Below are 24,844 nucleotides of genomic sequence, written 5' to 3' on the forward strand. Positions count from 1 at the left end.
TATATTAATGTGGTTTTACTTGGTCAAAGTAGAGCAAACTGTCAACTTTTTCATGTTTGGCTTGCAAGGTTTATGATGGACTGATTTTAGGAGTCTCCACAGGAATATACCTCTGATGTATTTCCTGTTTCTGCTATTGATTATTATACTGATTATGAACATTTTTATGATGCTTCCCAATAGTTCCAAACTTGTTTTATTACAGCTTCCCAAAGTTCATACATGGCTGTTTGATGCTGCACTAATGAAAATGAGAGCTGTGTAGAGGAGGGTTACTAGGTTTGAATCTCACACTGCCGCTATCAGCAGTGAAATGAAGAGGTACCAATTAATATGTGAAGGTTAGGGAATATGGTCTCTCATTTACACCACTGTCTTTAATATAAATATATGAGGATGACTGGCTTTAAGACCATAAGACAAATGTACACTACTGCCTGTTATGACGACCACTTGACATACCCAGTTAAAATATACACTGTATAGATACAGAATAGGGTCAGGGTCAATGCTGGCACACCATAGTAGCATCATCTTGATATGAGGGTGTTTTAGTGCAATCTTACAACAATAACCAAAGTCTAACCAATAGTATCTCTCCCCATTCCTCTGTCTGTCTCTCTGTCTCACTCACACACACACACACACACACACACACACACACACACACACACACACACACACACACACACACACACACACACACACACACTGTTATTGATAACGCACTGCTGCAGTATGCCTTTCCTACTTCACTATGCACATTGATTTTTGTATTTATTTATGTACATATTTTTTATTTATTTATCATTTTTTGTTGTTGTTTTTTTATTTACACTTTGCTGACTGGGTTATTCCCACTAGGCCAATGGCCTTTTTTCAAGAGAAAACTGAGATGGTCTTCATACTAACTATGGGAAAGTTGGCTGGGTCACTGAGAAACTTCCCCTATTCCTTTCAATAAGTGCCATGGTATCTTTTACATCCACCTGAGCTACCACCAGCTCAGGCAGATGGAGCCTCAGCTTAACATCTTATCTTGAAGGATGGCACACTCAGGAGTGTACCCCCTCCCCCATGCTGCACTGCACTGTAGTTCATCACCATTACTGTTCATACTGGTCATGAACTATATCAGCAACCATCAGATAGGACAGATCAACAAAGCTACTCTTTGCAGGTAACATTGCACCAGCAAAACCATTCTGGCACCAAGCTCTCGATTACAGTACACCCTTCCGATAAACCAATTAATTTGATAATTATGTGGCTTCTAACCAAACAATCTCTCTCTCTTCAGAAAGGGTGAATGCTAAGAGTTTGGTTCCCCTATGACCCAAATGCAATGAGGTTATCCTAATAAAGTAATAATTAAAGCACCGTAGACAACTGTTTGTAACTGAATAAATAATTTTATGTAATAGAAAGTCAGGCAAAATAATTTAACATTTGTTAACCAGGAAAGTCTGATTTGGAATGAAGTCAATATTCAGAGGAGGCCCAGGGAGAAATGCCCCATTCACATGTCTTTCTAACATGGGAGGAAACACACACAAATGCAGGGGGACATGCAGACTCCACACAGTTGGCATCCCAGCCAAGAATTGAACCGGAGAACTTCTTGCTGTGAGGCGACAATGCTACCACTGCACCACTGTGTCATCCATGCTCTTAAATAAATATGCAAATAATTGATTGCACAGGGAAGATTAAAAGAAAAGATTTTTAAACAGATATATGATCAAGATGTGGGGTACATTAGGGGAAAATAGTTCTCTAGGATATTCAAAATAGTATGGAAATAGAGACATATTCCACATGAATGGAAAATAAGCACTCTAATGCCAATGTACAAGAACAAAAGGGGAATTCAGAATGTAGATGGTACAGAGGTATCAAACTCTTGTCAGAGTGTATGGGATACATATCTGTCCCTCCACCACGTTCTGTTTAAGTCACTGAAAAAATTCAGGTACCTAGACCTTGTACTTCTGGTACTGTTTGACTTACGAATATGCAGTAGATTCATAAGTGTGCAGTTTGTAGATGCCTTGCAAGCCAGTCATAGATCACCCTTCAGCAATCTATAGGAGACTGAGTAGAGGGAAAGGGCTTTAAGGCAGGTACATATTGAAGAGAGCATTGTACCCTGACTGTTCTGAAAAGGGTGGAGTACAGTGGAATAATGACCTCCTTGGACCTAGATGCCACGCCCTTACTTATAAGTTGTGCAACTTAAAAGGATTTCCTCACCACTGTGGCTACATGTTGGTTGAAGGTAGGGCTACTGTCTACATGTGTACCCAGATCCCTGACCACTGGTTCAACTTAGACGCATATTTTCAACATGCATTTCTTAGCATTACGTTTAAGACCACAACGTTGCCACTATTTGTTAGTCAGAACTACACCTTCTTCAAGAATGCTAGTGTCTGCAGGAGAGTCAATGGTAACCCCCAGCTCGAAATCATCTGCAAACTTAATTAGCCCAAAACCTTCAACATTTTCATTTCAGAGAAATCAATGACAAAAAAGAACAACCCCAGTACTTAGCACTGGGGGACTTTGCTAGTGACTGGCCTCTTAGTGGAGGAGGCCTCACCTATTTTGACCTCCTGGGTCCTGTCATTGATCCAGTTGGCTATCCAGTGGGTGATAAAAGGGTTTATACCTAAATTAGTAAACTTGTCTTTAAAGCATGAGTGAGGTATTGTATCAAAAGCCTTGACCAAGTCGAGTTAAGCTATGTGCACAGACTTGCCTTTATCTACTGCTTTAGTGACCCTCTCAAAAAAGTCCACCAGATTTAATGGATATGACCTTCCTTTAACAAAGCTGAACTGTGATGTATCCAGTGTTTGTAGGTGACCTAAATTCTCATTTATCATGTCCATGATGATTCTTTCCAAGGCCTTGCATATGAATCTGATCAGACTAATGGACCTCAGTGGTTGGACCTCCTTTCTGCAGAGGAATAACTGTAGCCATTTTCCATTCCTTGGGCAGAAAACCTGTCTGTAAGCTCCAGTTAAAAAGTGATTCAAATGAACCAGAGAAGTCACGTTTCATGCTATTTATTAAGCATCCTGAGGTATTATCAGGGCCCATTGTTGCAGTGTTTTTGGCCTTGAAAAATGCATTGATGACCTGTTCCTTAGTAATAGTCGGGGGTATTGTGGTATGCAATATTTCCTTTGGGCTATCAGGGGTGGGGGGGGGGGGATTTCAGCTGAACCTGTCAGCCAAAAGTTTGGCAATGGCATTTGCTTCAGTGTGGATGATACTATTTGCAATAAATTCTGCTCATTGTTGGGTATTTTCTCTGAGGTTATGCACATAGCTGTAGAAAGCTTTGTGTGTGTCCTTTGCCTGAGGAACTACTTTTTCCCTTCAGATTTAGCCTTTGAAATATAAATATTCAGAATCAAAAAAGGGTTTCCTAGTGGGAGTGAGTGTGCATCAGCATTCATCTCTGATCCCACTGCTGTTCATACTGGTAATGGTCTACATCAGCAAACATCTAATGAGATGGGTAACAAAGCTTCTGCTTGCAGATGATGTGGTACTACAAGCAGACTCTGTACAGAAATATCATCAAGTAACGTGTAGCAGGATGTGCAGTGCAGGACAGATGAAGAAATGTGGGCATCAGAGTAGAAGCCAGAGTAGTCCATATTACAGAGATGCTCAAGGGAAACAGATTACGGTGGTTTGGTTACATACAGGAAAGCAAAAGGTAGTTTATAAAACAAAGTTGAGAGTCACAAGAAGCTGGCAAAAGAAAACAAGAACATCCAGTCAAGACATGCTATGAGTGGGTAGCATGAGAAAAGACCAGTGACAGAAGGGCACTAAGTATTGGTATATGATGGCAGTCAACATGACACCCTGACCCCATGTAAAAATGGGGAAAAGGGGGTTGATAATGGTAATGAGCTAAATCTAACATATAAATAATCTTACTCCTGCTAATACAGTGTATGGAACAGAGAGGATAACATTTAGAGTATAGCCTTATTGTGGCTCCTTTTTCCTATTGATGATTCTGTTTTAATTTATGTTGGCCTAGAAATATTTAAATTGTGTCAACTTACTTCACAATACATCACTTTATCTGTCCAATTTTCATTTCTCCTTTTTCACTAGGTGATTCTGTTTTAGTTTAGTCTTACATAGAAAGCTTTAATTTGTTTCACTACCAGTATTTTGAAGCATTTTAAGTGATATGGATTGCCATTTGAAAAAAAAAATGAGAGAAATTCTATATATTATACAGACATTGTCAGACTTTCAAACTGGAACTGATTCTTGTCAACAACTCCCATTCTATTAATTGCATAATCACTTTTGGAATTTTAGTTTAAGGATGGTTCTTGCCAAAACTTTTGTCTGATACTTTGAAATATTCCGTTTTCCATTTTAAGATATGAGTTTTGTATGAATAAAACTGACATTAATGTCCAGTTGAAATTTTCAAGGTGGATTGCTTTTCTTGGTGTCATTGACATCAGGATTTTTTTTTCCTGGAATTTAGACATTTTGGAGTATAGAACCTTGTCATGTTGTTGTAGTAGTACACAGTGACATCTGAGGAGGGTATAGATCTGTCAAGGCCATGTTGTAAATCCCTCACAAAGTTCCATGGGTGTTAAATATTCCCATGTCAATACCGTTGTGCAATAGGCCATGCTGCCTTTTCATTTTCTCTGCGTTGTGGTATAAAGCAACGAAGGTCTTCAAATCTATTAAGAAACATCTGCTGAAAGTAGATTGCTACTGTAGGCCTCTTTCTGTTGAATTGCTTTGTTATCCATTTTAAAATGTTTGTAATTCACAAGGGTGGAAACTTAGCAGACTCTATGACCACCAGCCTGTTTGTGCTACAAACAGGATGTAATGTGTGTGATTCCTGCTGAGTTCTGCTGATAGAGATTTAATTGGAGCCTTAACCTGCAATTGGGATATTCCTAAATACAGTAAGTTACAGCACATTATGGTGATAAATTGCTTTTTAGGCATCAGTAATGTACTGCCTCTCTAGTTCTGAAAGGAGAATGTGTGGCCTCATAGTATGTACGTATAATTTATCCTGCTGTACCGCACACACAAGGAAGTGGCTTGACTTTATAATATCTGTCCAGCTGTAGTGAGCTGTATTCCTAGATCAGACTGTAATGAAGCATAGCCATCCTCTACCCTTCAATCAAAAAACAGAGGTAGTACAAAGGGCTTGAGTGAAGTTTGATATCCCACCTGTAACCCAGAGGATGACAGGACTAACAACAGAGTATAAAGGATTAGTTCAGATAAAATCACTTTAGCTAGCAGATCTATAAGACTCACTCTCACCCTGATACCCTTCCTGTGGGAATAAAGACACCTTGATGACGTTTCCAGTAGTTTATTCAGTTTAGTAGGTAGATGGATGAGTGTTAGAACACAAATGCTGTTATTCTAGCAACGTTCTAAGTTTAGAAGCGCAATATTTAAACTGTGTCCTTATTTTTGGGTCTTTGTCCCTACATTATTTTAAGCTTTCTACATATTTCTTGTGCTAAGAGGTTGAGAGGTATGTTCTTCAAGCATTTTTACATTGTCGGTTACTAAAGAACCCATTGTGTTAGGTTGGCATAATGGTTAAGGTGTTTACCTTACAGACACAAGGTGCAGGGTTTAATACATGGGGTAACTGGCTAGGCTTAAAAATGGCTCACGAGAGCACTTAGCCTGGTGCTACTCTATGAACCTATGAATCAATAAACCTACTTTCTAGAGAATACTCTACCTAACAATCACTATGTCTCTAAAACTTTCAGCAGCTGCAGGTGACACCCATAGATTTTTTAAATGTGAACTTACTAGGGTTGACAGCTATTGGTATTTGTCTGGACTATCCAGAAATTGGATTGATTTTCTGGTAGTCCAGAAGGCACTGTGCAGTCTGTAGTATTCTGTTTATCAACACAAATAGAATGCCAAGGTTTGTATAAAAGCAACCTCAGGCTGACTTTTTCTCACAAAAAAAGCATCACTAAGTCCAATATTAGATAAAAAGAAAATAAAAGACCCTGATGTATCCATTTACATCATAAAATGGGTGTGACAATAAATGGAGAAGAGGAAGGTTAATTGTGGATGTTGCAAGGGGTGTGGTATTGGTCTGGTTTTTGCCATGGTCTTATGTCTTTCAGCTTTTCCTGGTTAAGGGTCGCCACAGCGGAACTCCGGTCTGCTAATGATTGGCAGTGGATTTTATGGTGCCGAGTTGCCAGTCTGATGTACAACCTTTAAAGAAGGCACAGCCATTCACGCTCGCACCTACCTGCATGTCTTTAATGTCACTCAACTGCAGGGAGGACATGCAGACTTCACACAGAGGGTGCTTTAGCCGAGAATCGAATGGGAGAACCTCTTGCTGTGAGGCGACAATGCTAACCGCTGTACCACTGCGACCTACCATTTTTGGTTTTTGCCATGGCGAAAGGTGATAATACTACAGCTTACTGACTCTGAAGTAGCAGATTATATCATCTTTCTACTTCAGCCTTGTAAAATGATGTACTGCTGATTTGGTTAGAGTTCATCATGTCCATAATCCAAACTAAAGAAAGTTCTGTGGTCCGTATTTAGCTATCTCTGAAAGTTGTAGGATTCTCAAATCCAAACACCAATCCAGATGACTAAGAAAAGAGCATTAACTCTTGTCAAGCACCCCTGGGGGTTAATGTTTTTAAATTAAACAGATTATTTCTCTCTTTTGAAGCAAAGGCGCTTAGAACATTCAGAGGTCTATTCCAAAATGAAGTAATGCAGCTTTTAATATGAAGCAGCAAGTGTGAAAATAGACATTCTGTACTATACACAGCTGCATTATCACTTAGTTTCACAGATCTAATAAAATACACGATTTTTGACAAACACAGCAGACCTTTTTCTCCTTTGAAAATCAATATATAATTTTTGACTTACAAAGGTGAAAGGTATGCAGTATTTTTAAAGTAAAACTGTTCAAAAAGTGATGCAGACCTCTACCTCATTACAAAGTAATATCACTGTGCCTACCAGATTGTAGGTTTCCACTGTTTGCATTACCTACCTCACAGCATGGCTGATGCTATATAACTGTAGATCATCCTAAATGTATTCATGAGACCAGATAAGTCCATCTCTAATTTAGATTATTTCCTTATATAGAAGGAGTCTTTTTGCAGCCACATGATACAAGTGCAATATACCTTCTACTTTCTCACAAGGACTGGACTGGCTTAATAATTTGGTTGTACAGCCAGCAACACGTGTGCATTTTCTAACTCACGGTGTTCTAAGGTGGACATTTGCTTCCTGCTGATCCTCACAACTTTTTTCTATCCTACTCTCAATGATCAAAGCACAGGAAGGTCACTTTAATAGTCAGAAACTGTAGCATTGGTAAAGAGGCGCCTGCAAGGAAATGTGATTAGTATTAACTCATTTTATTTAACCACATATATTATATATCACCATAGTGAAATGAAACATAAAATCTGGACAAATTATAACATTGCTAGGTAAGATGATTGCATCTCATTTTATTAGACTAGGGTACGCTTTTCCCAGCTTTCATACTGCTTGACTTTGTGAAGTAAGAATGGTGTGATGGCAACCAGAAACAAAACAGATTGACGAGGACAATGTCTTTACATGTAGTGAAAGGTCGTACTAGACAAAAGGCAATATGAAAGACTTTGATCAGTTCATGAGTGGATTACATCTCAGGCCTTTTGAGTAAATAGTGATGGACTCATGAAAACTAACAAAGTTAATCCAAATTAAAATAGAAGACTGCACCCCTTGCATATCTTTTACACACCATTACAGGTTAGGGGGAAAATGTCCCCTGTACAACCTAGCTTTGATGAAGAAATAGAACATCCATTTTGAACATATAATTTTCAGAACATTACGGTTTGAATCCTTAAAATGGGCAGTTTAGGCCAGTTCCATGTAACAGACGTATACAGGCCCAACTATGGCTTGAATGACCTAGGTTTGACTTCTCACCTAGGTGCTGTTGTGGAAGGGATAGGAGTGAACAACTGATACTGATTTACCTATCCTGGGGAGCTGTTAGCTACTGCCAGCATAAGAGCACCAACTACTGGAGAGGCAGAACATGTAGATGCAGCCAGAATAAGTGGGAGATCATGAATTTAAAAAAAAAAGAAGTACACAGAGTACATGGAATCAGCCCACAGCTATGTACTGCAAGGAATACACCTCCACTATTTCCCCACAAAGACAACTATAGCTACTTGGATGGAGGAATGAATAAGTGAATAGGCTGAGATTAGCAGGATGCCTAGCAACAGGCAAGAACTATAAATATGTGGTTTAGAATGACAGACACAAAGGTGGGGGTAATAGAAGCATTCAAATAGTTGTGATGCTTCACCAAGTGTTAAGGCACTAATATGTTTGGGTTCAAAACATTAGTCATATCGGAGGGTACAGCACTGGACAGAGGGTTTGACATGAAATAACTTTATTGTGAAGGTCCTGCTACTGAGAATGTTAAATCTTTGTATAAAACCTTGCTCTGTGACTTGGCAACTTGCAGCAGAATAACAATATGTAAGCAGGTCTATAACCAAAAAGTGGGCATAAGCCAGTGGACAGACAGAGTCAAGGATGCATGCTAGTTGCCTTAAACTAACTGCCTGTACTGATGCAATGGACCTTTTTCTGCATCATAATTTGCATTTAAAAGATAAAACATGCATCGTGTAAAAAGTTTAATAAATGCTGAAGGCCAGCAAACTTTGATAGTATATAATTATGACACACTTGTGACTGGAGTTTCACTAGAAGTTTGAGTAGTGGAGGGTCTGATGCCAAGATATGGAAAACTGAGTGCCTGAAACACATTTACTCTGCCTCTTGGAGTGAAATGGGGACATTAGAATTCACTGTTGCCCTCGAGAAATGGCTGAGGGATAGCAAGATTGATATGGCTTGCTTAAAGTTGGCATGGGATACCTTGTAGTAAATGTATGTATCAATTTGAGTATTAACTCAGCTTGATATCATTTTATACCAGTCCTAAATGAGTCAGTGTTTGACAATAAAAAGCTTGCCACTCAAAGAATGATGCCATCTTCACAACAGCAGCTCTTGTCATTTTAAAGTGCAACACGGTTGGATTCTTGCATTTAATGTAAAGGACATAAGACTATGAGGTATTTAATCTTGTTTTTAAAAGAGAAAAACAGGCTGATCTTTATAACATGTTGGGGGAGTCACAATGTAGTTCTATCCTTACTGATATAAGGACATAGTATATTTTGCTCTGGACAGGAAAAGATAAGGAATCAGATCCATTTACTATAAAACTTTTTTCTTTGTATTTTTTCTTTATGTATTTTACATTTTCACCCATTTAACTGGATACACCTTCAAACTATTCAGGATCCTATGTCACCCAGGGGCTTGTTTTAATCTATTATTCTTTCTGACAAATCGGTGTATCTCAGTGTATCTCTTCTTGATGCTAAACACAGTCCTGCAGAAGAACATTATGTTTAATTTCTATTTACTTAATTTACACAATGTCTTCTTAATAGGTGACCTAATTATAAGACACACAGGCACGGCATTCAGCAGGTTAGCAAACAGTAAGATTTCAACTATGTCTGTAGTACTAGTGCTAGGGCTGTCAGATACTGTAAAGACCTTGTAGTCAGTCATGTGGGAGTAAACACTGCTGTTAAAGCACTACCTAAAAGAGTAGAGGCAGATGATATATGTGACTGTCTCGTATCTACTGGTACTGCACAGATGTTCTCTGCAGCAAAGGATATTTGTTAGGATTTGCAGTCCATGTGAAGGAACACCAGTTTATTACTGCAATAGCAAAAGAGCAAAACACAGCATGAAAATTAATAAAGTGTTTAAAGGCTCTGTTCAACTGTAATTCTGTTGTTTTTTAAATGTATCTTTATGGTATGTGCTTTTTATTTTATTACTACAATACTCTCAAAACACCCAACATCCATGAGAAACCTGTGTTTTATGTAGAAAACAAGATTTACAGACATCTTTAAACATAGTTGGTTGCAAAGAAGAAGCCAGACTAAGTTCATACCGTGCTTTCATTCTGGCAAACGCTTCTTGTCAAAGACACTTTCAAAAATGTGAAAGCATTAATTGATATCTTTTAGGATATACTATACGTGAAAGAGTTTAACAGCTCCTCAGAAGCATGAATATGTATTTATCTGTGAATATTTCTATGAATTGTCTTCCGGGTGGGATGATCTAGTGGTCCTTTGACTTAATATTAGCATTTCTCATGTTGTTGGCATGGATTTGGAATGCAGTCCATGGCATGACAATGCAGATGTTCATCGTGCATACAGCTGCAGTCATAACAGTTGGGTTTTCCTACCATCAGGCGGGTCCTCGGTCGGCCGAATTCCAAAGTCTAGGTCCGGCGTTGGATGTCGTCGCTTCTTCCCTGACGTCAGTGCGACAGGGGTATAAAAGAACCAGCCAACACTATTTTCTTCAGTCTTTCTTGCCGCGCGGTGCCCGAAGCAGAAGCAGTTCGCAAGTGCCGGTCAGCCAGCTCCTGAGATTATGAATATTTTTCAACCGAAGACTTCTTGAAAGCTAAGTACCCCATTGAGGAAACTTTTCTTGCCTCAGACCGATGTCAGACAAAGTTAATAATTGCATTTCATGTGGGAAGCAAATACCGCATAAGGATTTCTATTCCCTCTGCATTCCTTGCTTAGGCCCAGACCACGACGTCTCGGCCTGCCGTTTTTGTGCTACATTCAACAGACACACTATTAAGCGTCGGGCGGAGTTCACCCAACACTATTTTGGCAAAAAATTTAATTACATTATGTCGTCAGATACTATGACTCCAGTTTTGAGTAAAAGACGCAAAGATAAGGACCGACATACGAGGTCCGCGACTTCTACTGACACCATGCTAAAGCTGACTACAGGTGCTCCAGTTCTCAGCGAGGCACCTACGCATCCCCTGACTACCGATGACACTTCATTAGCGGTGTCTTCTGTGCCTGAGGTCGCAGGCTCTTCGGCCCACATCCCAACTACAGATACCGAAGCCACTTTTGGCAGGGAAACTCAGAGTTTAGACAGGCCTGCCACCTCTCAAGGTGTCTTCAGGCCTTCTTCTTCTTTTTCCAGTAAGGCTTTCACTAAATCTAAAGCAGCCATGCATACTAAAAGACAAGCTCCACAGGGCCCCTCTCAAGGCTCCATGCCTAAAAATCAGATGCTCAAAATGGCTGAGGATTTGATTACTCTTATCAGGGGTTCTCAACCCCCCTCGGACAAAAGGCCCATAGTGGAGGAAGAATATCCTTCCTCGGACTAGGCCTCCATTACTTCAGAACATTCTGAGGACCGGGAACATTCATACTCCCCTTTTGAGGATTCTGATGCAGAGGAGTCCATTCCCTCTGTCTCCCCCCTGAGGATTACTCCTTTGGGGAAACCTTGCATACCTTGAGGGAACACTTCCACTGGGAAGGCCAAGAGTACTCAGACTCCAAGAAAAGGCTCAGGGATTTCCTCTTGCTCCCTCAGCACAGGCCTCTGGCTATACCTCCTGTCTTAGACATTCTAGATGATGTGTATTCAGAGGCCAGCCTTAACCCAGATTCTTTACCCCCAGCTCCAGTCAAGCCTGACAGGTATTACCGGGTTCCTGATTCACACCAATTCCTATACAAAAGCCATGCGGCTGACCCAGAAACTATTTCACAGGGCCCCAAGGGAATTAAGGCCTCCACTGCCAAAAATCCTTTACCTTCAGAGAGAGATTCCAGGGCTTTAGAAAGGTGGGGGAAGAAGGTATACACCTCGGTCACTTTAACCATGAGGGCATTAAACTGTCAGTTCCATATGTTAAAGTATCAACAGTTTTTGTTATCGCAGTTGAAAAGCAAAATGTCACAACCTGAACAACCAGACTTGAAGGAGTTGCAGGATTTGTTGCATAGTGCAGAGCAAGTGGGTAAACATACCTTGCAATGTGGTTTTGATGCTTTAGAGGCCTCATGTAGAGCTGCTGTTACAGGATTTGTCATACGTAGACATGCTTGGCTCAAAGAGCAAGCTTTACCAGATCATGTCAAAGCTAAATTACTAGATGCACCTCTTCAAAAAGACGTATTGTTTGGTGTTAAAGCTGAGGAGGTATTAAAGAAAATGGAGGAAAAGGCAAAATCAATGCAAACAGTGAAAGATTTCCTACAGGTACAGCCTCCAAGTTTCAGTAGAAATTGGCCTTCAAAAAATTGATCCTTTCCAGCCATGGACAGACCTCAAAGAGGTAGATACAGGCGCCCGAGGGGTAGAGGGCAATCTCAAGGATCATTCAGAGCCAGACAATGGCAAGCACCAACCCCAAGAGGTGGAGAAGATGGATCACAGTCATTCAGAAAGCAGACACAATGACTTTCCCCTTTGCATGCCAAGCAAGACTCAAATGGCAGCACCTTTAGGCGGATAACTGGCATTATTTTCAAAAAATTGGCATATTGTCACAAAAGACAAATGGATCCTGGACATTATAGACAGAGGCTACAGATTCCACTTTCACACCCTTCCAAAAATGAGAGGCATGCCAAACCTGCCACACAATCAAAGGGCAGAGGCACAAAAACAAATTTCAGATCTCATGGACATGAAAGCTATTCAAGAGGTACCTGCACAAGAACAGGGTCAAGGTTTTTATTCCAGACTATTCCTGGTACCAAGGAAGGGCAAAGATTGGAGACCTATTTTGGACCTATCCATCCTAAACACATATTTACTCGTACCAAAATTCAAGATGCTCACATTACAGCAGCTTCTTCCCATGCTGGGCAAGGAGTCTTGGCTGGTAACACTGGACCTCAAGGAGGCATACCTGCATGTCCCAATCAGACAAGATTGCAGAAGATACCTCAGATTTCTTGCAGGTTCAACCCACTATCAATTCTCTGCATTGCCCTTTGGCTTATCTACTGCGCCCAGAGTGTTCACGAAATGCCTGGCATCATTGATTGCCTTCTGCAGACTTCAGGGGATACAAATATACCCATATTTGGATGACTGCCTGATCCAAGTGGACAGCAAACACATTCTTCTGAAACACCTGGCATTTGTAATAATGTTGTTGAATTCTCTGGGATACACAGTCAACAAAAAGAAATCAAGACTAATACCCTCTCAAACAATAATTTTCCTGGGTGCCAGCTTGGATACAAACACCCAGATGGCCTACCTCACGCCAGAGAAGCAAGGGAAACTAACTCAATACTTCAGAAAACTGGCAGCCTTCACCAGGCTGACTGCAAGGAAAATCCTGCAGGCTCTGGGATTCATGGCATCTTGCATCCTGCTAATCCCTTGTGCAAAGCTGCATATGAGGAAACTTCAATGGTACCTAAAAAACTTATGGTCTCAACACAGCCACAGTCTGGAAACAATTATACCACTGATTCCATGTCTTCAAAAGGAATTTCTGTGGTGGGCTCAAGCATGCCAAAGAAATATAGGTCTCCCATTCTGCAAGCCTCAAGCAAATCAAGTCAGCACAACAGACGCCTCGGACTACGCCTGGGGGCGCACATGACAGATCGGTGCATTCAGGGCAAATGGTCACAAAAAGAAAAGCACCAACACATCAATCAAAAGGAAATGCTAGCAGTAATAAATGCCATTATGGCTTTCAAAGACCTACTGCATCCAGGCCAGCTATTGATAAGGACAGACAACACCACAGTGATGTGGTACCTAAACAAACAGGGAGGAACCCATTCATATCCCCTATGCAGGCTAGCCATGTCTCTTTGGAACATGGCTCTGGAATTACAAATCCAACTTCAAGCACAGTTCCTGCCAGGCAAGGAAAACACGCTGGTAGACAACCTGAGCAGAAATATGACAGATCCACACGAATGGAAGTTGCATCCTCAAGTCTTTACAAAGATAATTCAAGCATGGGGAAGGCCAGACATAGATCTCTTTGCCACCCACAGAAATTTCCAATTGACAAAATTCTGCTCAAGGATCTTTCATCCACAAGCCTGGAAAGTGGACTCACTCTCTTTCAGTTGGACAACAATGACAGTTTATGCCTTTCCACCTCTTCCTCTGCTGCCCAAAGTTCTATTAAAAGCCAGAGCGGACAGACCAAAGATGATTCTCATTGCTCCAGACTGGCCAAGACAACACTGGTAACCTCTCCTGAGGAGCCTGATGCATTCCCCACCATGGATCCTGCCTCTAATGCCTCTCTTACTGACTCAGCACAACTTCAAAACTCTTCACAGTCAGCTGAAAACACTCAATCTAGCCGCATGGAGGATTCCTTAAATCCACAACAGACCCTACTCTCCAAGGAGGTGCAGGATGTCATTTTGGAGGCCAGAAGACCTTCTACTAGAAAAGCCTACTCCACAAAATGGAAACGGTTTTGTGCCTGGAATCAGAAAAAGGGTCAGAACCCTGGAATACTGAATTTACCTCAAATATTACAGTACCTAGCTGAGATGCTAAGCAGTGGACTTTCATTCTCCTCCATCAAAATCCATGCCTCAGCCATTTCTGCAGAGTACAACACTGATCCTCCTTTATTCTCTCACCCTCTCTTAAGACAGTTCCTCAGAGGGGCTAAGAATATAAAACCCTCAAGGAAGCAGCCAGTGCCTGCTTGGGACCTCAATTTCATTCTAGAAAAACTGACCCTGCCTCCTTTTGAGCCAGCTGCTTCAACAGAACTGCAATATTTGTCATGGAAAACAGCCTTCCTTCTGGCTATCACCTCAGCACACAGGGTTTCAGAACTACAAGCCCTCATGGCTGTGGAGCCTTTCATCATTTTCCATCAGGACAGAGTTTCCTTATGAACCAATCCTTCCTTTATGCCAAAGGTAGTATCCAGGGTAGCCTTGAATCAGGCTATCCACTTACCTACCTTTTACCCTAATCCACAAAACAAAGGGGAGAGGTTATTACATTCCTTGGACATTCACAGACAGCTCTGTTATTATTTGGACAGAACAAAGACTTTCAGAAAATCAGAGCAACTCTTTGTATCCTATGCTACAGGTGCTCAAGGGAAGCCTATTTCCAAACAGACAGTCTCAAAATGGATAGCCCACTGCATATGCTTTTGTTACTCCTTTCATGGTAATACTGTACCTACAGGCATCAGATCTCACTCCACAAGGGCCACAGCTACCTCTGCAGCTTTCCTCAGGGGGATTCCTACCAAAGATATTTTGGAAGCAGCCACTTGGAGTTCTGTTCATACTTTCTCCAAGCACTTTCACCTACCATTATACTCCAAATCTAGAGTGGGCTTTGCCACTGCAGTCTTGCAGGGCATCCTGGCTCCTCCTAGTTCCACTTAGTGCCTTCCACCCTTTATTAGCTTTGGGATTCTACCCATCTGTTATGACTGCAGCTGTATGCACGATGAACATAGTACAGTTTTGTACCTACCATAAATGTAGATGTTCGAGTGCTAATACAGCTGCAGTCCAGGTTTCCCTCCCTCCTTCCCCTCTTGGGACAGGCCTAATGGCTAACACCCCCACATACAACCTCATGGGGGTTTTCTTTTATGGTGTATTTGCTTGCAACTACTGTTTTTTGATTATATTGCATTGCATTATTACATAAATTTATGTTTTGCCTTCCTTCTGGGGGCACCTGACATCTGGGGCAAGAAAAACTGAAGAAAATGGCATCGGCTGGTTCTTTTATACCCCTGTTGCACTGACGTCAGGGAAGAAGCGACGACATCCGACGCCGGACCTAGACTTTGGAATTCGGCCGACCGAGGACCCACCTGATGGCAGGAAAACCCATCTGTTATGACTGCAGCTGTATTAGCACTCAAACATCTACATTTATGGTAGGTACAAAACTGTACTTTAATTTTAATCCATGGGGTCCTTTACAGTACCTTCTTTTTACATGCTACACATTTTCTGTGACGTTAACTTAACATTAGCATGTTTTGCCATAAGGCTATATGACAGCTGCCGTTGTTATCTTCTGCTCTGATGCTGTCAACATTCTGTCCTCACAAATGGGTTTGGATCTGTTCTGTCGGATCTGACTCAGCTAATACTACAGCTCACAGCCACCAGATCTTTTGAACTTTTCCCTTACCCACAAAGCATCCTCCCAACTATGTCAGGTCTTGTTTGCCACTTCTAGCTAATGGACTGGTCTACCAGTCTCTCTCAAGCTGTATTAGATAAGTAAAGTTTTTTTATTTGTAATTTCTCTTATTGAACATTTTTCTACTTAGCTTACCTTGTAACTGTTTAGTCTATACTGCTTGTGGTTTATAATCTTCTTACTTTTCTGTATTCTCCCTTGCCTTTACAACCTTGTCGTATTTCCAACATACCATTGTTGGTATTTCCTTGCCTCCTTTTCTCCTCTACTGTACTTGAGGGTTGTAATCTTTTCATCTGCTGAATTTGTCTAAGATTTAATCTGTGAGCCTTTACTGAATGCAAATATAAATTGATATTAAAAGGTCTCCTTCCTTCCTGTTTTGGAGAAGCCATAACACAGTCTCGAAATTCAAACCTTCTACCTCATCAAAATCTTCCTCGGATCCTTTATGGAAATGGAATGCTAAACATCTGGTCTCAACCCCAGATCAGAAAAGGATGAAACTTTCAGATCCAACTGCCACTTCAGATCCTACAACTTCTAAAATGAATATTTATGGTTCCAGCACAATCCAAGTTGGATCAGACAGAATCTTCTGATCAGACACAGCCTTCAGAGACTCTGTATTGCCCTCATACTAGATATTCTCTGTCAGTTGACCCAGTACTAGACAAGCTTCCATTACCTTTTTTGCAGAGACCAGCATACCCCTCCATTTACTCTACTAGTTATTCCAGAAGTCTCACAGAAGAAGATGTGGAGAGAGTGGTGAGGAAGATTCTCTCGGCTCAGGGGCAGATTGGTCTTCCCTTGGCACCTACCTGTCTAGATCAGGTGGCCCGACCTTCCACCATACCACCCTTGCAAGTTCTTCCTCTGACACCATCTGCTGTCATAGAGTTTCAGGATCCTAGTCATCTGGAACCATCAGTCTCGGATCTGGGGATCTTCATATCTTCAGATCCAACATCTTCTCTGAGACCTCTGATCTTTTTGGATCAGAAGAACTCTAGGAGCCGAATTCTGTCTGCCAGGTCCAGGGTGCAGAATTCAACTTCAAAGTTTTAGGAGCTGTCTCTGTTCCTTGGCACCTCAGCACTGGACAGATTGGCTTTGGCTTCTTCCTCAGGGGTGGTGCCGACAGATCGGAGAGAGGGGATGATTTGGAAACCCAGTTTCTTAGATCAGAGCCTTTCTCTGGCTCCTTCAAACTCTGCCTTTGAGGCTGTGAAGAGTGTTTGGGGCCTCAGCAGCCCTGATGGAGTCTTCCACCTCAGATCCGACTTATTCCACCATGGTGGCCCAGCATCTGGTGCTTCAACTACTCTCTCCATGGGAACATTCTGTACCAAAACCTCAGCTTTCCTGTCATGGAATTTTTATTTTGTCTTCCAAGACTTCACCAGAACATCCCACTGAGGAAGTACCCAGGAAAAGGACATGTAAGAGGAAGCACCTAGACTCCTCACAGGAGTCTGTCACCGAAGACATGGATTTTGATGAAGGAGAAGAGTCCCCATGGTCACCTCCTGAAGATCCTTCTCCTGGAATCAATGCAGTGGGCCAAAAATGTGGTTCAAAAAATCCCAAGGTCTATTCCATGACACATATTTGAGGAAGTGCTCCCAGAGGTAGAGGGGGGAACTATAATGGACGTTATGATGCTCAGAGGTGGCCCGCAAAACCAGGGTTCACGAGAATCTTTCTTTGATATACCCTATCAACACTCTTGAATTGAGGCCTGACTGTCCACCTCTCGAGACAGTCAGGGGAAGATTGTCCCTGCACCAGAGAGCCTGGCTAGAATTAGCAAAAGATATTTGGGTGAAGAGGATTATATGCAGAATTTATATAATACCATTTTCCCTTCCACCCCAATTCCCAGGAAAACCCCCAATGTTCTTACCCAGTCAATGGGATCAAGCAGCAATTTAAATTCAAAAGCTGCTAGGAAAAAGTCATCCAAGATTCCCTCCAGACCAGATAGGATCCAGAATTTACTCAATGTTCTTTTCAGTGCCAAAAAAAGACAGGGGACTGTAGACCAGTTTTGGATTTCACAAATTTAAACAAATCTGTTCAATGAACCAAGTTCCAGATGGTCATGGTTCAGTCCATTCTCCCCTTTCTGGGCAAGGATGACTGGATGTGCTTGATAGATCTCCAGGACACCTACTATCACATAAAGGGGAGCAGGTGGTCCAGGAAGCACCTACACGTCTGGCTGGGAGCCATTACCAATTCAGAGTAGTGCCCTTTGGACTCACCACAGCTCCCAGGGTGTTTACCAAATGCATGGCAGTAGTAGCAGTATACCTCATACTGCAGGGATTCCAGGTTTTTCCCTGCCTGGATAACTACTCATTACTGCTTTGACCAGGCATCAACTCATACTGTCAATAGATCAGGTTTTCTACACCTGTACTCTCCTAGGAATAACTATAAACTACAATAAATCAAAATTTCAACCAACTCAGATATTGGAATTTATTGGAGTACTGCTCAACACAAAGATGGCCATTGTTTCCTTTCCACTTCACAGAGTTCTAACTATAATGTCACAGGTAAGAGGGTTGTAGACAAATACATCAATCACAGCCCTCACAGTCCTCTGAACTCTGGGCCTCATGGCTGCAGTGATAACCTTAGTTCCATTGGCCAGATTTTACAGGCAGATCCTACAGTGGATGTTGGCTATCCATTGGTCAATCTTCTGTCAGTCAATGTCATATCAGATAAAAATGACCAATACTTACTGAAGAGATCTCTATTGTTAGATACAGCCTGATCAACTGCTCCATGTCCATCCATTCATTCTCCAACAGCCCAAGAACATAATAACCATGGATGATTTCCAGATAGGGTGGGGGGCATTATCTGGGAAAGACAGTCCAGGGTGCTTGGTCCCCCAAAGAGGACAGTTTGCATATAAATGTTCTAGAGATGAGAGCAGTGCTCGTGGTGTTGTGAGCATTTCAAGATGTTCTTCCATCTGCGATTATTGCGATTCAAATGGACAACATCTCAGTTGCCTGGTACATCAACAAACAGGGGAGAACCAGATCTTATCTATTGTGTCCAGAAGTGCCCAGGGTCTGGCAGTGTGTGATCTCTTCAGACCACTTTCTTTTAACGATGCACATTCCAAGGAGATCCAGCATAATTGTGGACAAACTGAGCAGGTGCATACTACTTCCACATGAGTGGTCCCTCAACAAGAAGGTGGTGGACAAGATTTTCCATCAGTGGGGCTGTGATCTTTTTGCCTCTTTCCTAAACAACAAGTGGAGCAACTACTTTGTTGTGATTCCCCTGTGGAGACAGTGACTGAGGGATGCTCTACTTCACAATTGGCCTCCTGGTCTCCTTTATGCATCCCCACCAACCCCATTGATTCCAAAATTTCTGCAGGAAGCTGCCAGATCAAAGAGTACAGTGATCCTCATTGCCCCCTATTGGCCTCGACAAATTTGGTTTCCCTTCCTATGGCCTCTCCTGGTACAACCAACATGGAACCTAGATTGACTCAGGAGCTCCTGTCTCACCCGACGGACATGTCAAACCCAGATATACCAAATCTCAAGCTGACTGCGTAGTTTCTCCAGTTCCCTTAGTAGCTAGCCTATGCTCTCATCACCTGTTCAACATATAATTCTGTCTTCCCATAAACCCTTGACAAAGAAAACATATTCAAGTAAATGGAAAAGGTTTGCCATTTAGGCTCAGCAGCATAAACTTGACCTCTCATGAGCCTCTATTTATCACATCTTAGATTTACTTGCTCACCTTTTTCAAAATGGTGCTAGAACCCCAACCATTAGGGTACATTTAGCAGCAATTTCAAATTACCATACAGGATTGAATGGCGCACCTAATGCTGCAGTCTCTCACACAACCTCCCTTTAAACCAGCAGCTACATGTGACCTTAAATTTATCTCATGGAAGACCATTTTCCTGGTTGCCATCCCTTCCACAGGAATAATTTCTGAGATCCAAGCACTATCTTCTAAACCTCCTTACCTGCTTTTTCACAAAGATAGAGTGACCTTACATACCAACCTGTCCTTTCTTCAAAGATTGTGTCAGAATCCAACATAAATAGTTCTATCAGTTTGCCAGTATTTTTTTCCTAAATTTACCAACAAAGGAAAATATATCTTACATTTACTGGATGTTCATAGACAGTTGTGTTTCTATCTGCAGAGAACAGAAAAAATCAGGAAAGCAGACCAACTATTTGTTTCCTTCCCTGGACCAAAATTGGGAAAATCAATTTCTAAAATATCTCTTTCGAAGTGGTTGACAAATTGCATCTCCATTGTCCATACTAAATTGGGGGTTCCTCTCACACATCCCTTGAAAGCTCACTGCACTAAATCTGTGGCTACTTCCACAGTTTTCCAATCTGGAATGCCTATGGGTAATGTGTGCAGCAACAACTTGGGCTACTCCTTGTACCTTTATTACTCATTACAAATTGGATCTGGTCTCCAGAGGTAAGCCCTTATTTGGTTCTATGTTACTCAGGAATATCCTTCCTTGAGTCCACCCTGGATTCAAGTAGCTAAGGACACTGTCCCATTCATGAGGATAGACTGAAGATTGACAACATCAGATAAAGAAGTTATATACTCACTAAACATTAAATCTGTGTTGCTGATCATTCTATCCTCAGCTCCCCTCCCGCCTATCTCCGTCCATGACTTCTGGAGGAACGAGCAGTCACATTGTCTCTGAATAGGTACATTTACATGTTTATATGACTGGATATGGCTTCCCATATTTTTCTTTATCCTTCTATGCTGTATAGCAGCAAACATGATCTGAGGTAGTTGGCAGAGTGCATTGTGGGTAAGAGAGAAGCTCAACAGATCTGGTGGCTGCAAGCTGTAGCATCAGCCAAGTCAGATCCAACGGATCGAATCTGAACCCATTTGTGAGGAAAGAATGAAGATCAACAACACAAATGGAATGTTATGGTGAGTACATGACTTCTTTTTCATCTAGTTGCTTAACATCCCCTTGTTGTCCCCACATAGGTCAATCATGCAGTGACCATCTGCTCTTACACAAGTAAATAAAAACTATCCATTGCATGCTTGGCCTTCTTATTACTGGTCTGTCTACAGACAGTTCAGAACTATAAGTATTGCAGGTGGCACTCCAGCCATTTCAACTGAGCTAATGTTTGCTTCTTTTCTGATTAAGCTTTCACCTACAGCACCTTTGATTAACAAACACACTACACTGCTGTCTGCTTCACATGAATACTGACAGCATAATGCAGCTACAGATTTAAGTATTATTTTCAGTTGTTTATCTTCACTGAGTGGAATCATACAAAATTCCTCTCAGTAAAAAAGCAGACTGCTAAGTTTTTTGGGAATCTGTTCTAAGTTTGATATGAATTTAATTAAAATGTATTTCTGCAGCCATAAGGGCTGCTGACATTATGGAAAACAAAATATCTATTTCTAGAGGATTCATCAAATTCTTTCAGTAGTAATCACAGTATTGCATAACTGCGCTGAAGTCTTTTATGTATTTTTCTCATGGTGCTTCTGTTCTATAATGCATAACCTTTAAGCAATGGGAGAAATGTAAATATGACAGCTTGTATGATTAGAATCACAAAAGTGTCTAGATAGCTTCTTTTGAACTTGTATATTTTAACTTTCTTTTTTTTTCTGTTTTTGTTACTTTCATAGCAAGCTACAAAGCGTTCTTACAAACAGCATTCAATGCTTGGCTGCTGTGGAAAAGGAACCATGATCAGCTAGAGAACTTAATTACTAAATGTGTTTCTTTTTTCTGCCTATTATCTAGATAGCTCAGAAGAACAGCTAAATATCTGGGGAACATGGCATTCAACACTGAAAACAGGAGCCAGAGACGAAGGGACTGCAGGTATGCATGGAAACACAACTCAGATAGACCTTATTGCTGTGTGACTCCCTTGAGAGTTCAACAGCATATAAATATGCTGCAGTTATGAGCAATCTGTGGTAAATTTGAGTAATATGCTGTGATTGGTGCTGTCTAGGAACCAAGGGAACATGCCGATTACTTAATGCTGATGTGGATGCATGCAAACAAATTTTGCTGTGTTAGAAACAAGTGTGACAGATTTACACCTTACAAAAAAGTTGGTTTCTGTTAAAAAATAACTCAGAATGATCTGCTTACTGTTAGTCTGACATTTTATGTCATAAATCACTAGTGTTTGTTCCAAGCAGAGTCGGAAATAGATAAAACTTCAATTCTGAGTTATCGTGAAAGTGAATGGCTTACAGATGTGAAGATGAAGGTAAAGTGAGTTCTAGGAAAGTGTGGAGGGAAATGGTAATTAACGCGTCTAAAAATGAAGTCAGATGCATTTTAGATGTTGCCTGCAGCGTGTTTGACTTGTCTGCCATTCCCAAGACAACCATCTTCATGTTCCTGCATCTCTGAGATTTATGTGCATACAAACACAAAGCAATTTTTCACTTAGTACAAAGGCTGTTCACATGCCTCTCAACTTCTTTGTTCAAGAATTCTGGATAAACCCAAAAATAACAAGAGCTGAAAGCCTAAAATCAAGGATAATTTAAAATATTATTCTAATTCACTTAAAAAATTAATAGAACAACAGGTTTTGCTTTGACCTGCATTTTTTGAACAATAATAAATATGTGGAACTGCTGATATGTGCCATTATTAGATGAATGTAATCTTTAATGATTTATCAGAAAATAAATAGTTTTTCAAGGGAAGAACAAAAACATAAGGCAACATTAGGAATGTTCTGCAAAACTCTGGAAAGTTGAGAGATATGCATGGCTTATAAAGATGCTCACAGATTTAGATAGTGTCCAAACAAATATATGAACTTCTGAAATACAAATCATGTGCAAATTAACATCAAGCAAACTTAGTAGTTAAGCAGCCAACTATAGCTGTCCTAATGGCCTTGTTATATTCTTCTTCTTTCGGCTGCTCCCGTTAGGGGTCGCCACAGCAGATCAACTGTTTCCATTTCTTCCTGTCCTCTGCATCTTGCTCTGTCACACCAATCACCTGCATGTCCTCTCTCACCACATCCATAAACCTTTATCTTAGGCCTTCCTCTTTTCCTGTTACCTGGCAGCTTCATCCTTTGCATATTTTTCCCAATATACTCTGCATCCCTCCTCAGCACATGTCCAAACCAATGTAATCTTGCTTCTCTAGCTTTGTCTCCAAACCTTCCAACCTGGGCTGACCGTCTAATATACTTATTCCTAATCCTGTCCATCCTTGTCACACCCAGTGCAAATCTTAACATCTTCAACTTTGCCACGTCAAGCTCTGGCTCCTGCCTTTTTGTCAATGTCACTGACTCCAACCCATATAACATAGCTGGTCTCACTACCCTCTTGTAGACCTTCCCTTTCACTCTTACTGGTACTCGTCTGTCACAAATCACTCCTGACACTCTTCTCCACCCACTCCATCCTGCCTGTACTCTCTTCTTTACCTCTCTTCCACACTCGCCATTACTCTGAACTGTTGATCCCAAGTACTTAAACTCATCCACCTTCACCACCTCTCCTCCCTACATCCTCACCATTCCTCTAGCCTCCCTCTCATTCACACACATATATTCTGTCTTAGTTCTGCTGATCTTCATTCCTCTTCTCTCTAGAACATATCTCCATCTCTCCAGGGTCATCTCCACCTGTTCCCTACTCTCACTACAGATCACAATGTCATCTGTAAACATCATAGTCCACGGGGACTTCTGTCTGATCTCGTTTGTCAACCTGTCCATCACCATTGCAAATAAGAAAGGGCTCATGAAGTATGAATAATGCACATAAAATTTGCTTAAGCAACGTATTTGCAATAGATAAGACAATGATTAGATTATATGCAAAAGTGCAGTACCTGTTTTTTGAGGGACAGCTTGTCTTCAGCTATATTATCAAGTTGCTTTTAATAAAGTGCCCAATACTTGAATGGACTATTTAACACACATCAGGAGGAAGAGTTCAGTGGGAAAGTTCTCTATTCAGACTGCTCCCCATTCTCATGATAGTGTGATCTCAGTGTTAAAAAATGCAACAGTGGAGGTTATTTTTCAAATTTGCAGCCTGATACCTGATACTTAATTAACTGACAAGTCAAGATGTTTGTGTCATTTTGTCATCAGAATAATATTGTTAAATGTTTCAACTCTGTCTTGCCTGATGAGTTGTCTTTTGAAAAGATGGCCACCCATTTATACAAAGATGATCAGTATGCGCACCATTTTCCCATGCTGTTTTTGAATCTTGGTAAACAGTAGACTAAGAGGGGGAGTACCTTTGCCACCTTCCCTTCACTTTTTTTTGTGTTTCATGCATTATGAAGCAATGCTAAAACTACTGTTAACTGCTGACACACATAATTCACCCCACAGCTTATTGCATTTAATTGTATGTATTATTATTAAAATGAACAAGAATATGAATGTAAAAGGATAAAGTAAGATCCAAGAAAGGGTGGATTGTGCAAATTAACATCTTTGAGTACAGTGGCAGATAGATTTTACAGGAAGTAAGCAAAGGATAGTATAGTCGCCATGCCAAAAAATGTATAAATCTTCATTTTTCCAACAGTGTCTAATTGTAAATTAGAATGCAT

General features: G+C 41.0%; 1 protein-coding gene across 2 annotated transcripts in view; it reads left to right on the forward strand.

Annotated features, from left to right (window-relative positions):
• Nucleotides 1–24,844, forward strand: part of ARHGAP6 (Rho GTPase activating protein 6) — a 1,747,989-nt gene that overhangs the window by 1,698,764 nt on the left and 24,381 nt on the right. For both annotated transcript variants that reach the window (XM_044072553.1, XM_044072552.1), the window contains exon 12: nucleotides 22,025–22,105. In XM_044072553.1, the coding sequence (XP_043928488.1) occupies nucleotides 22,025–22,105 (81 nt within the window). The remainder of the gene's footprint in view (nucleotides 1–22,024; nucleotides 22,106–24,844) is intronic.

Source organism: Protopterus annectens, chromosome 5.part0 (assembly GCF_019279795.1).
Source record: "Protopterus annectens isolate FY-2018-M chromosome 5.part0, PAN1.0, whole genome shotgun sequence".
Taxonomy (NCBI): Eukaryota; Metazoa; Chordata; order Ceratodontiformes; family Protopteridae; genus Protopterus; species Protopterus annectens.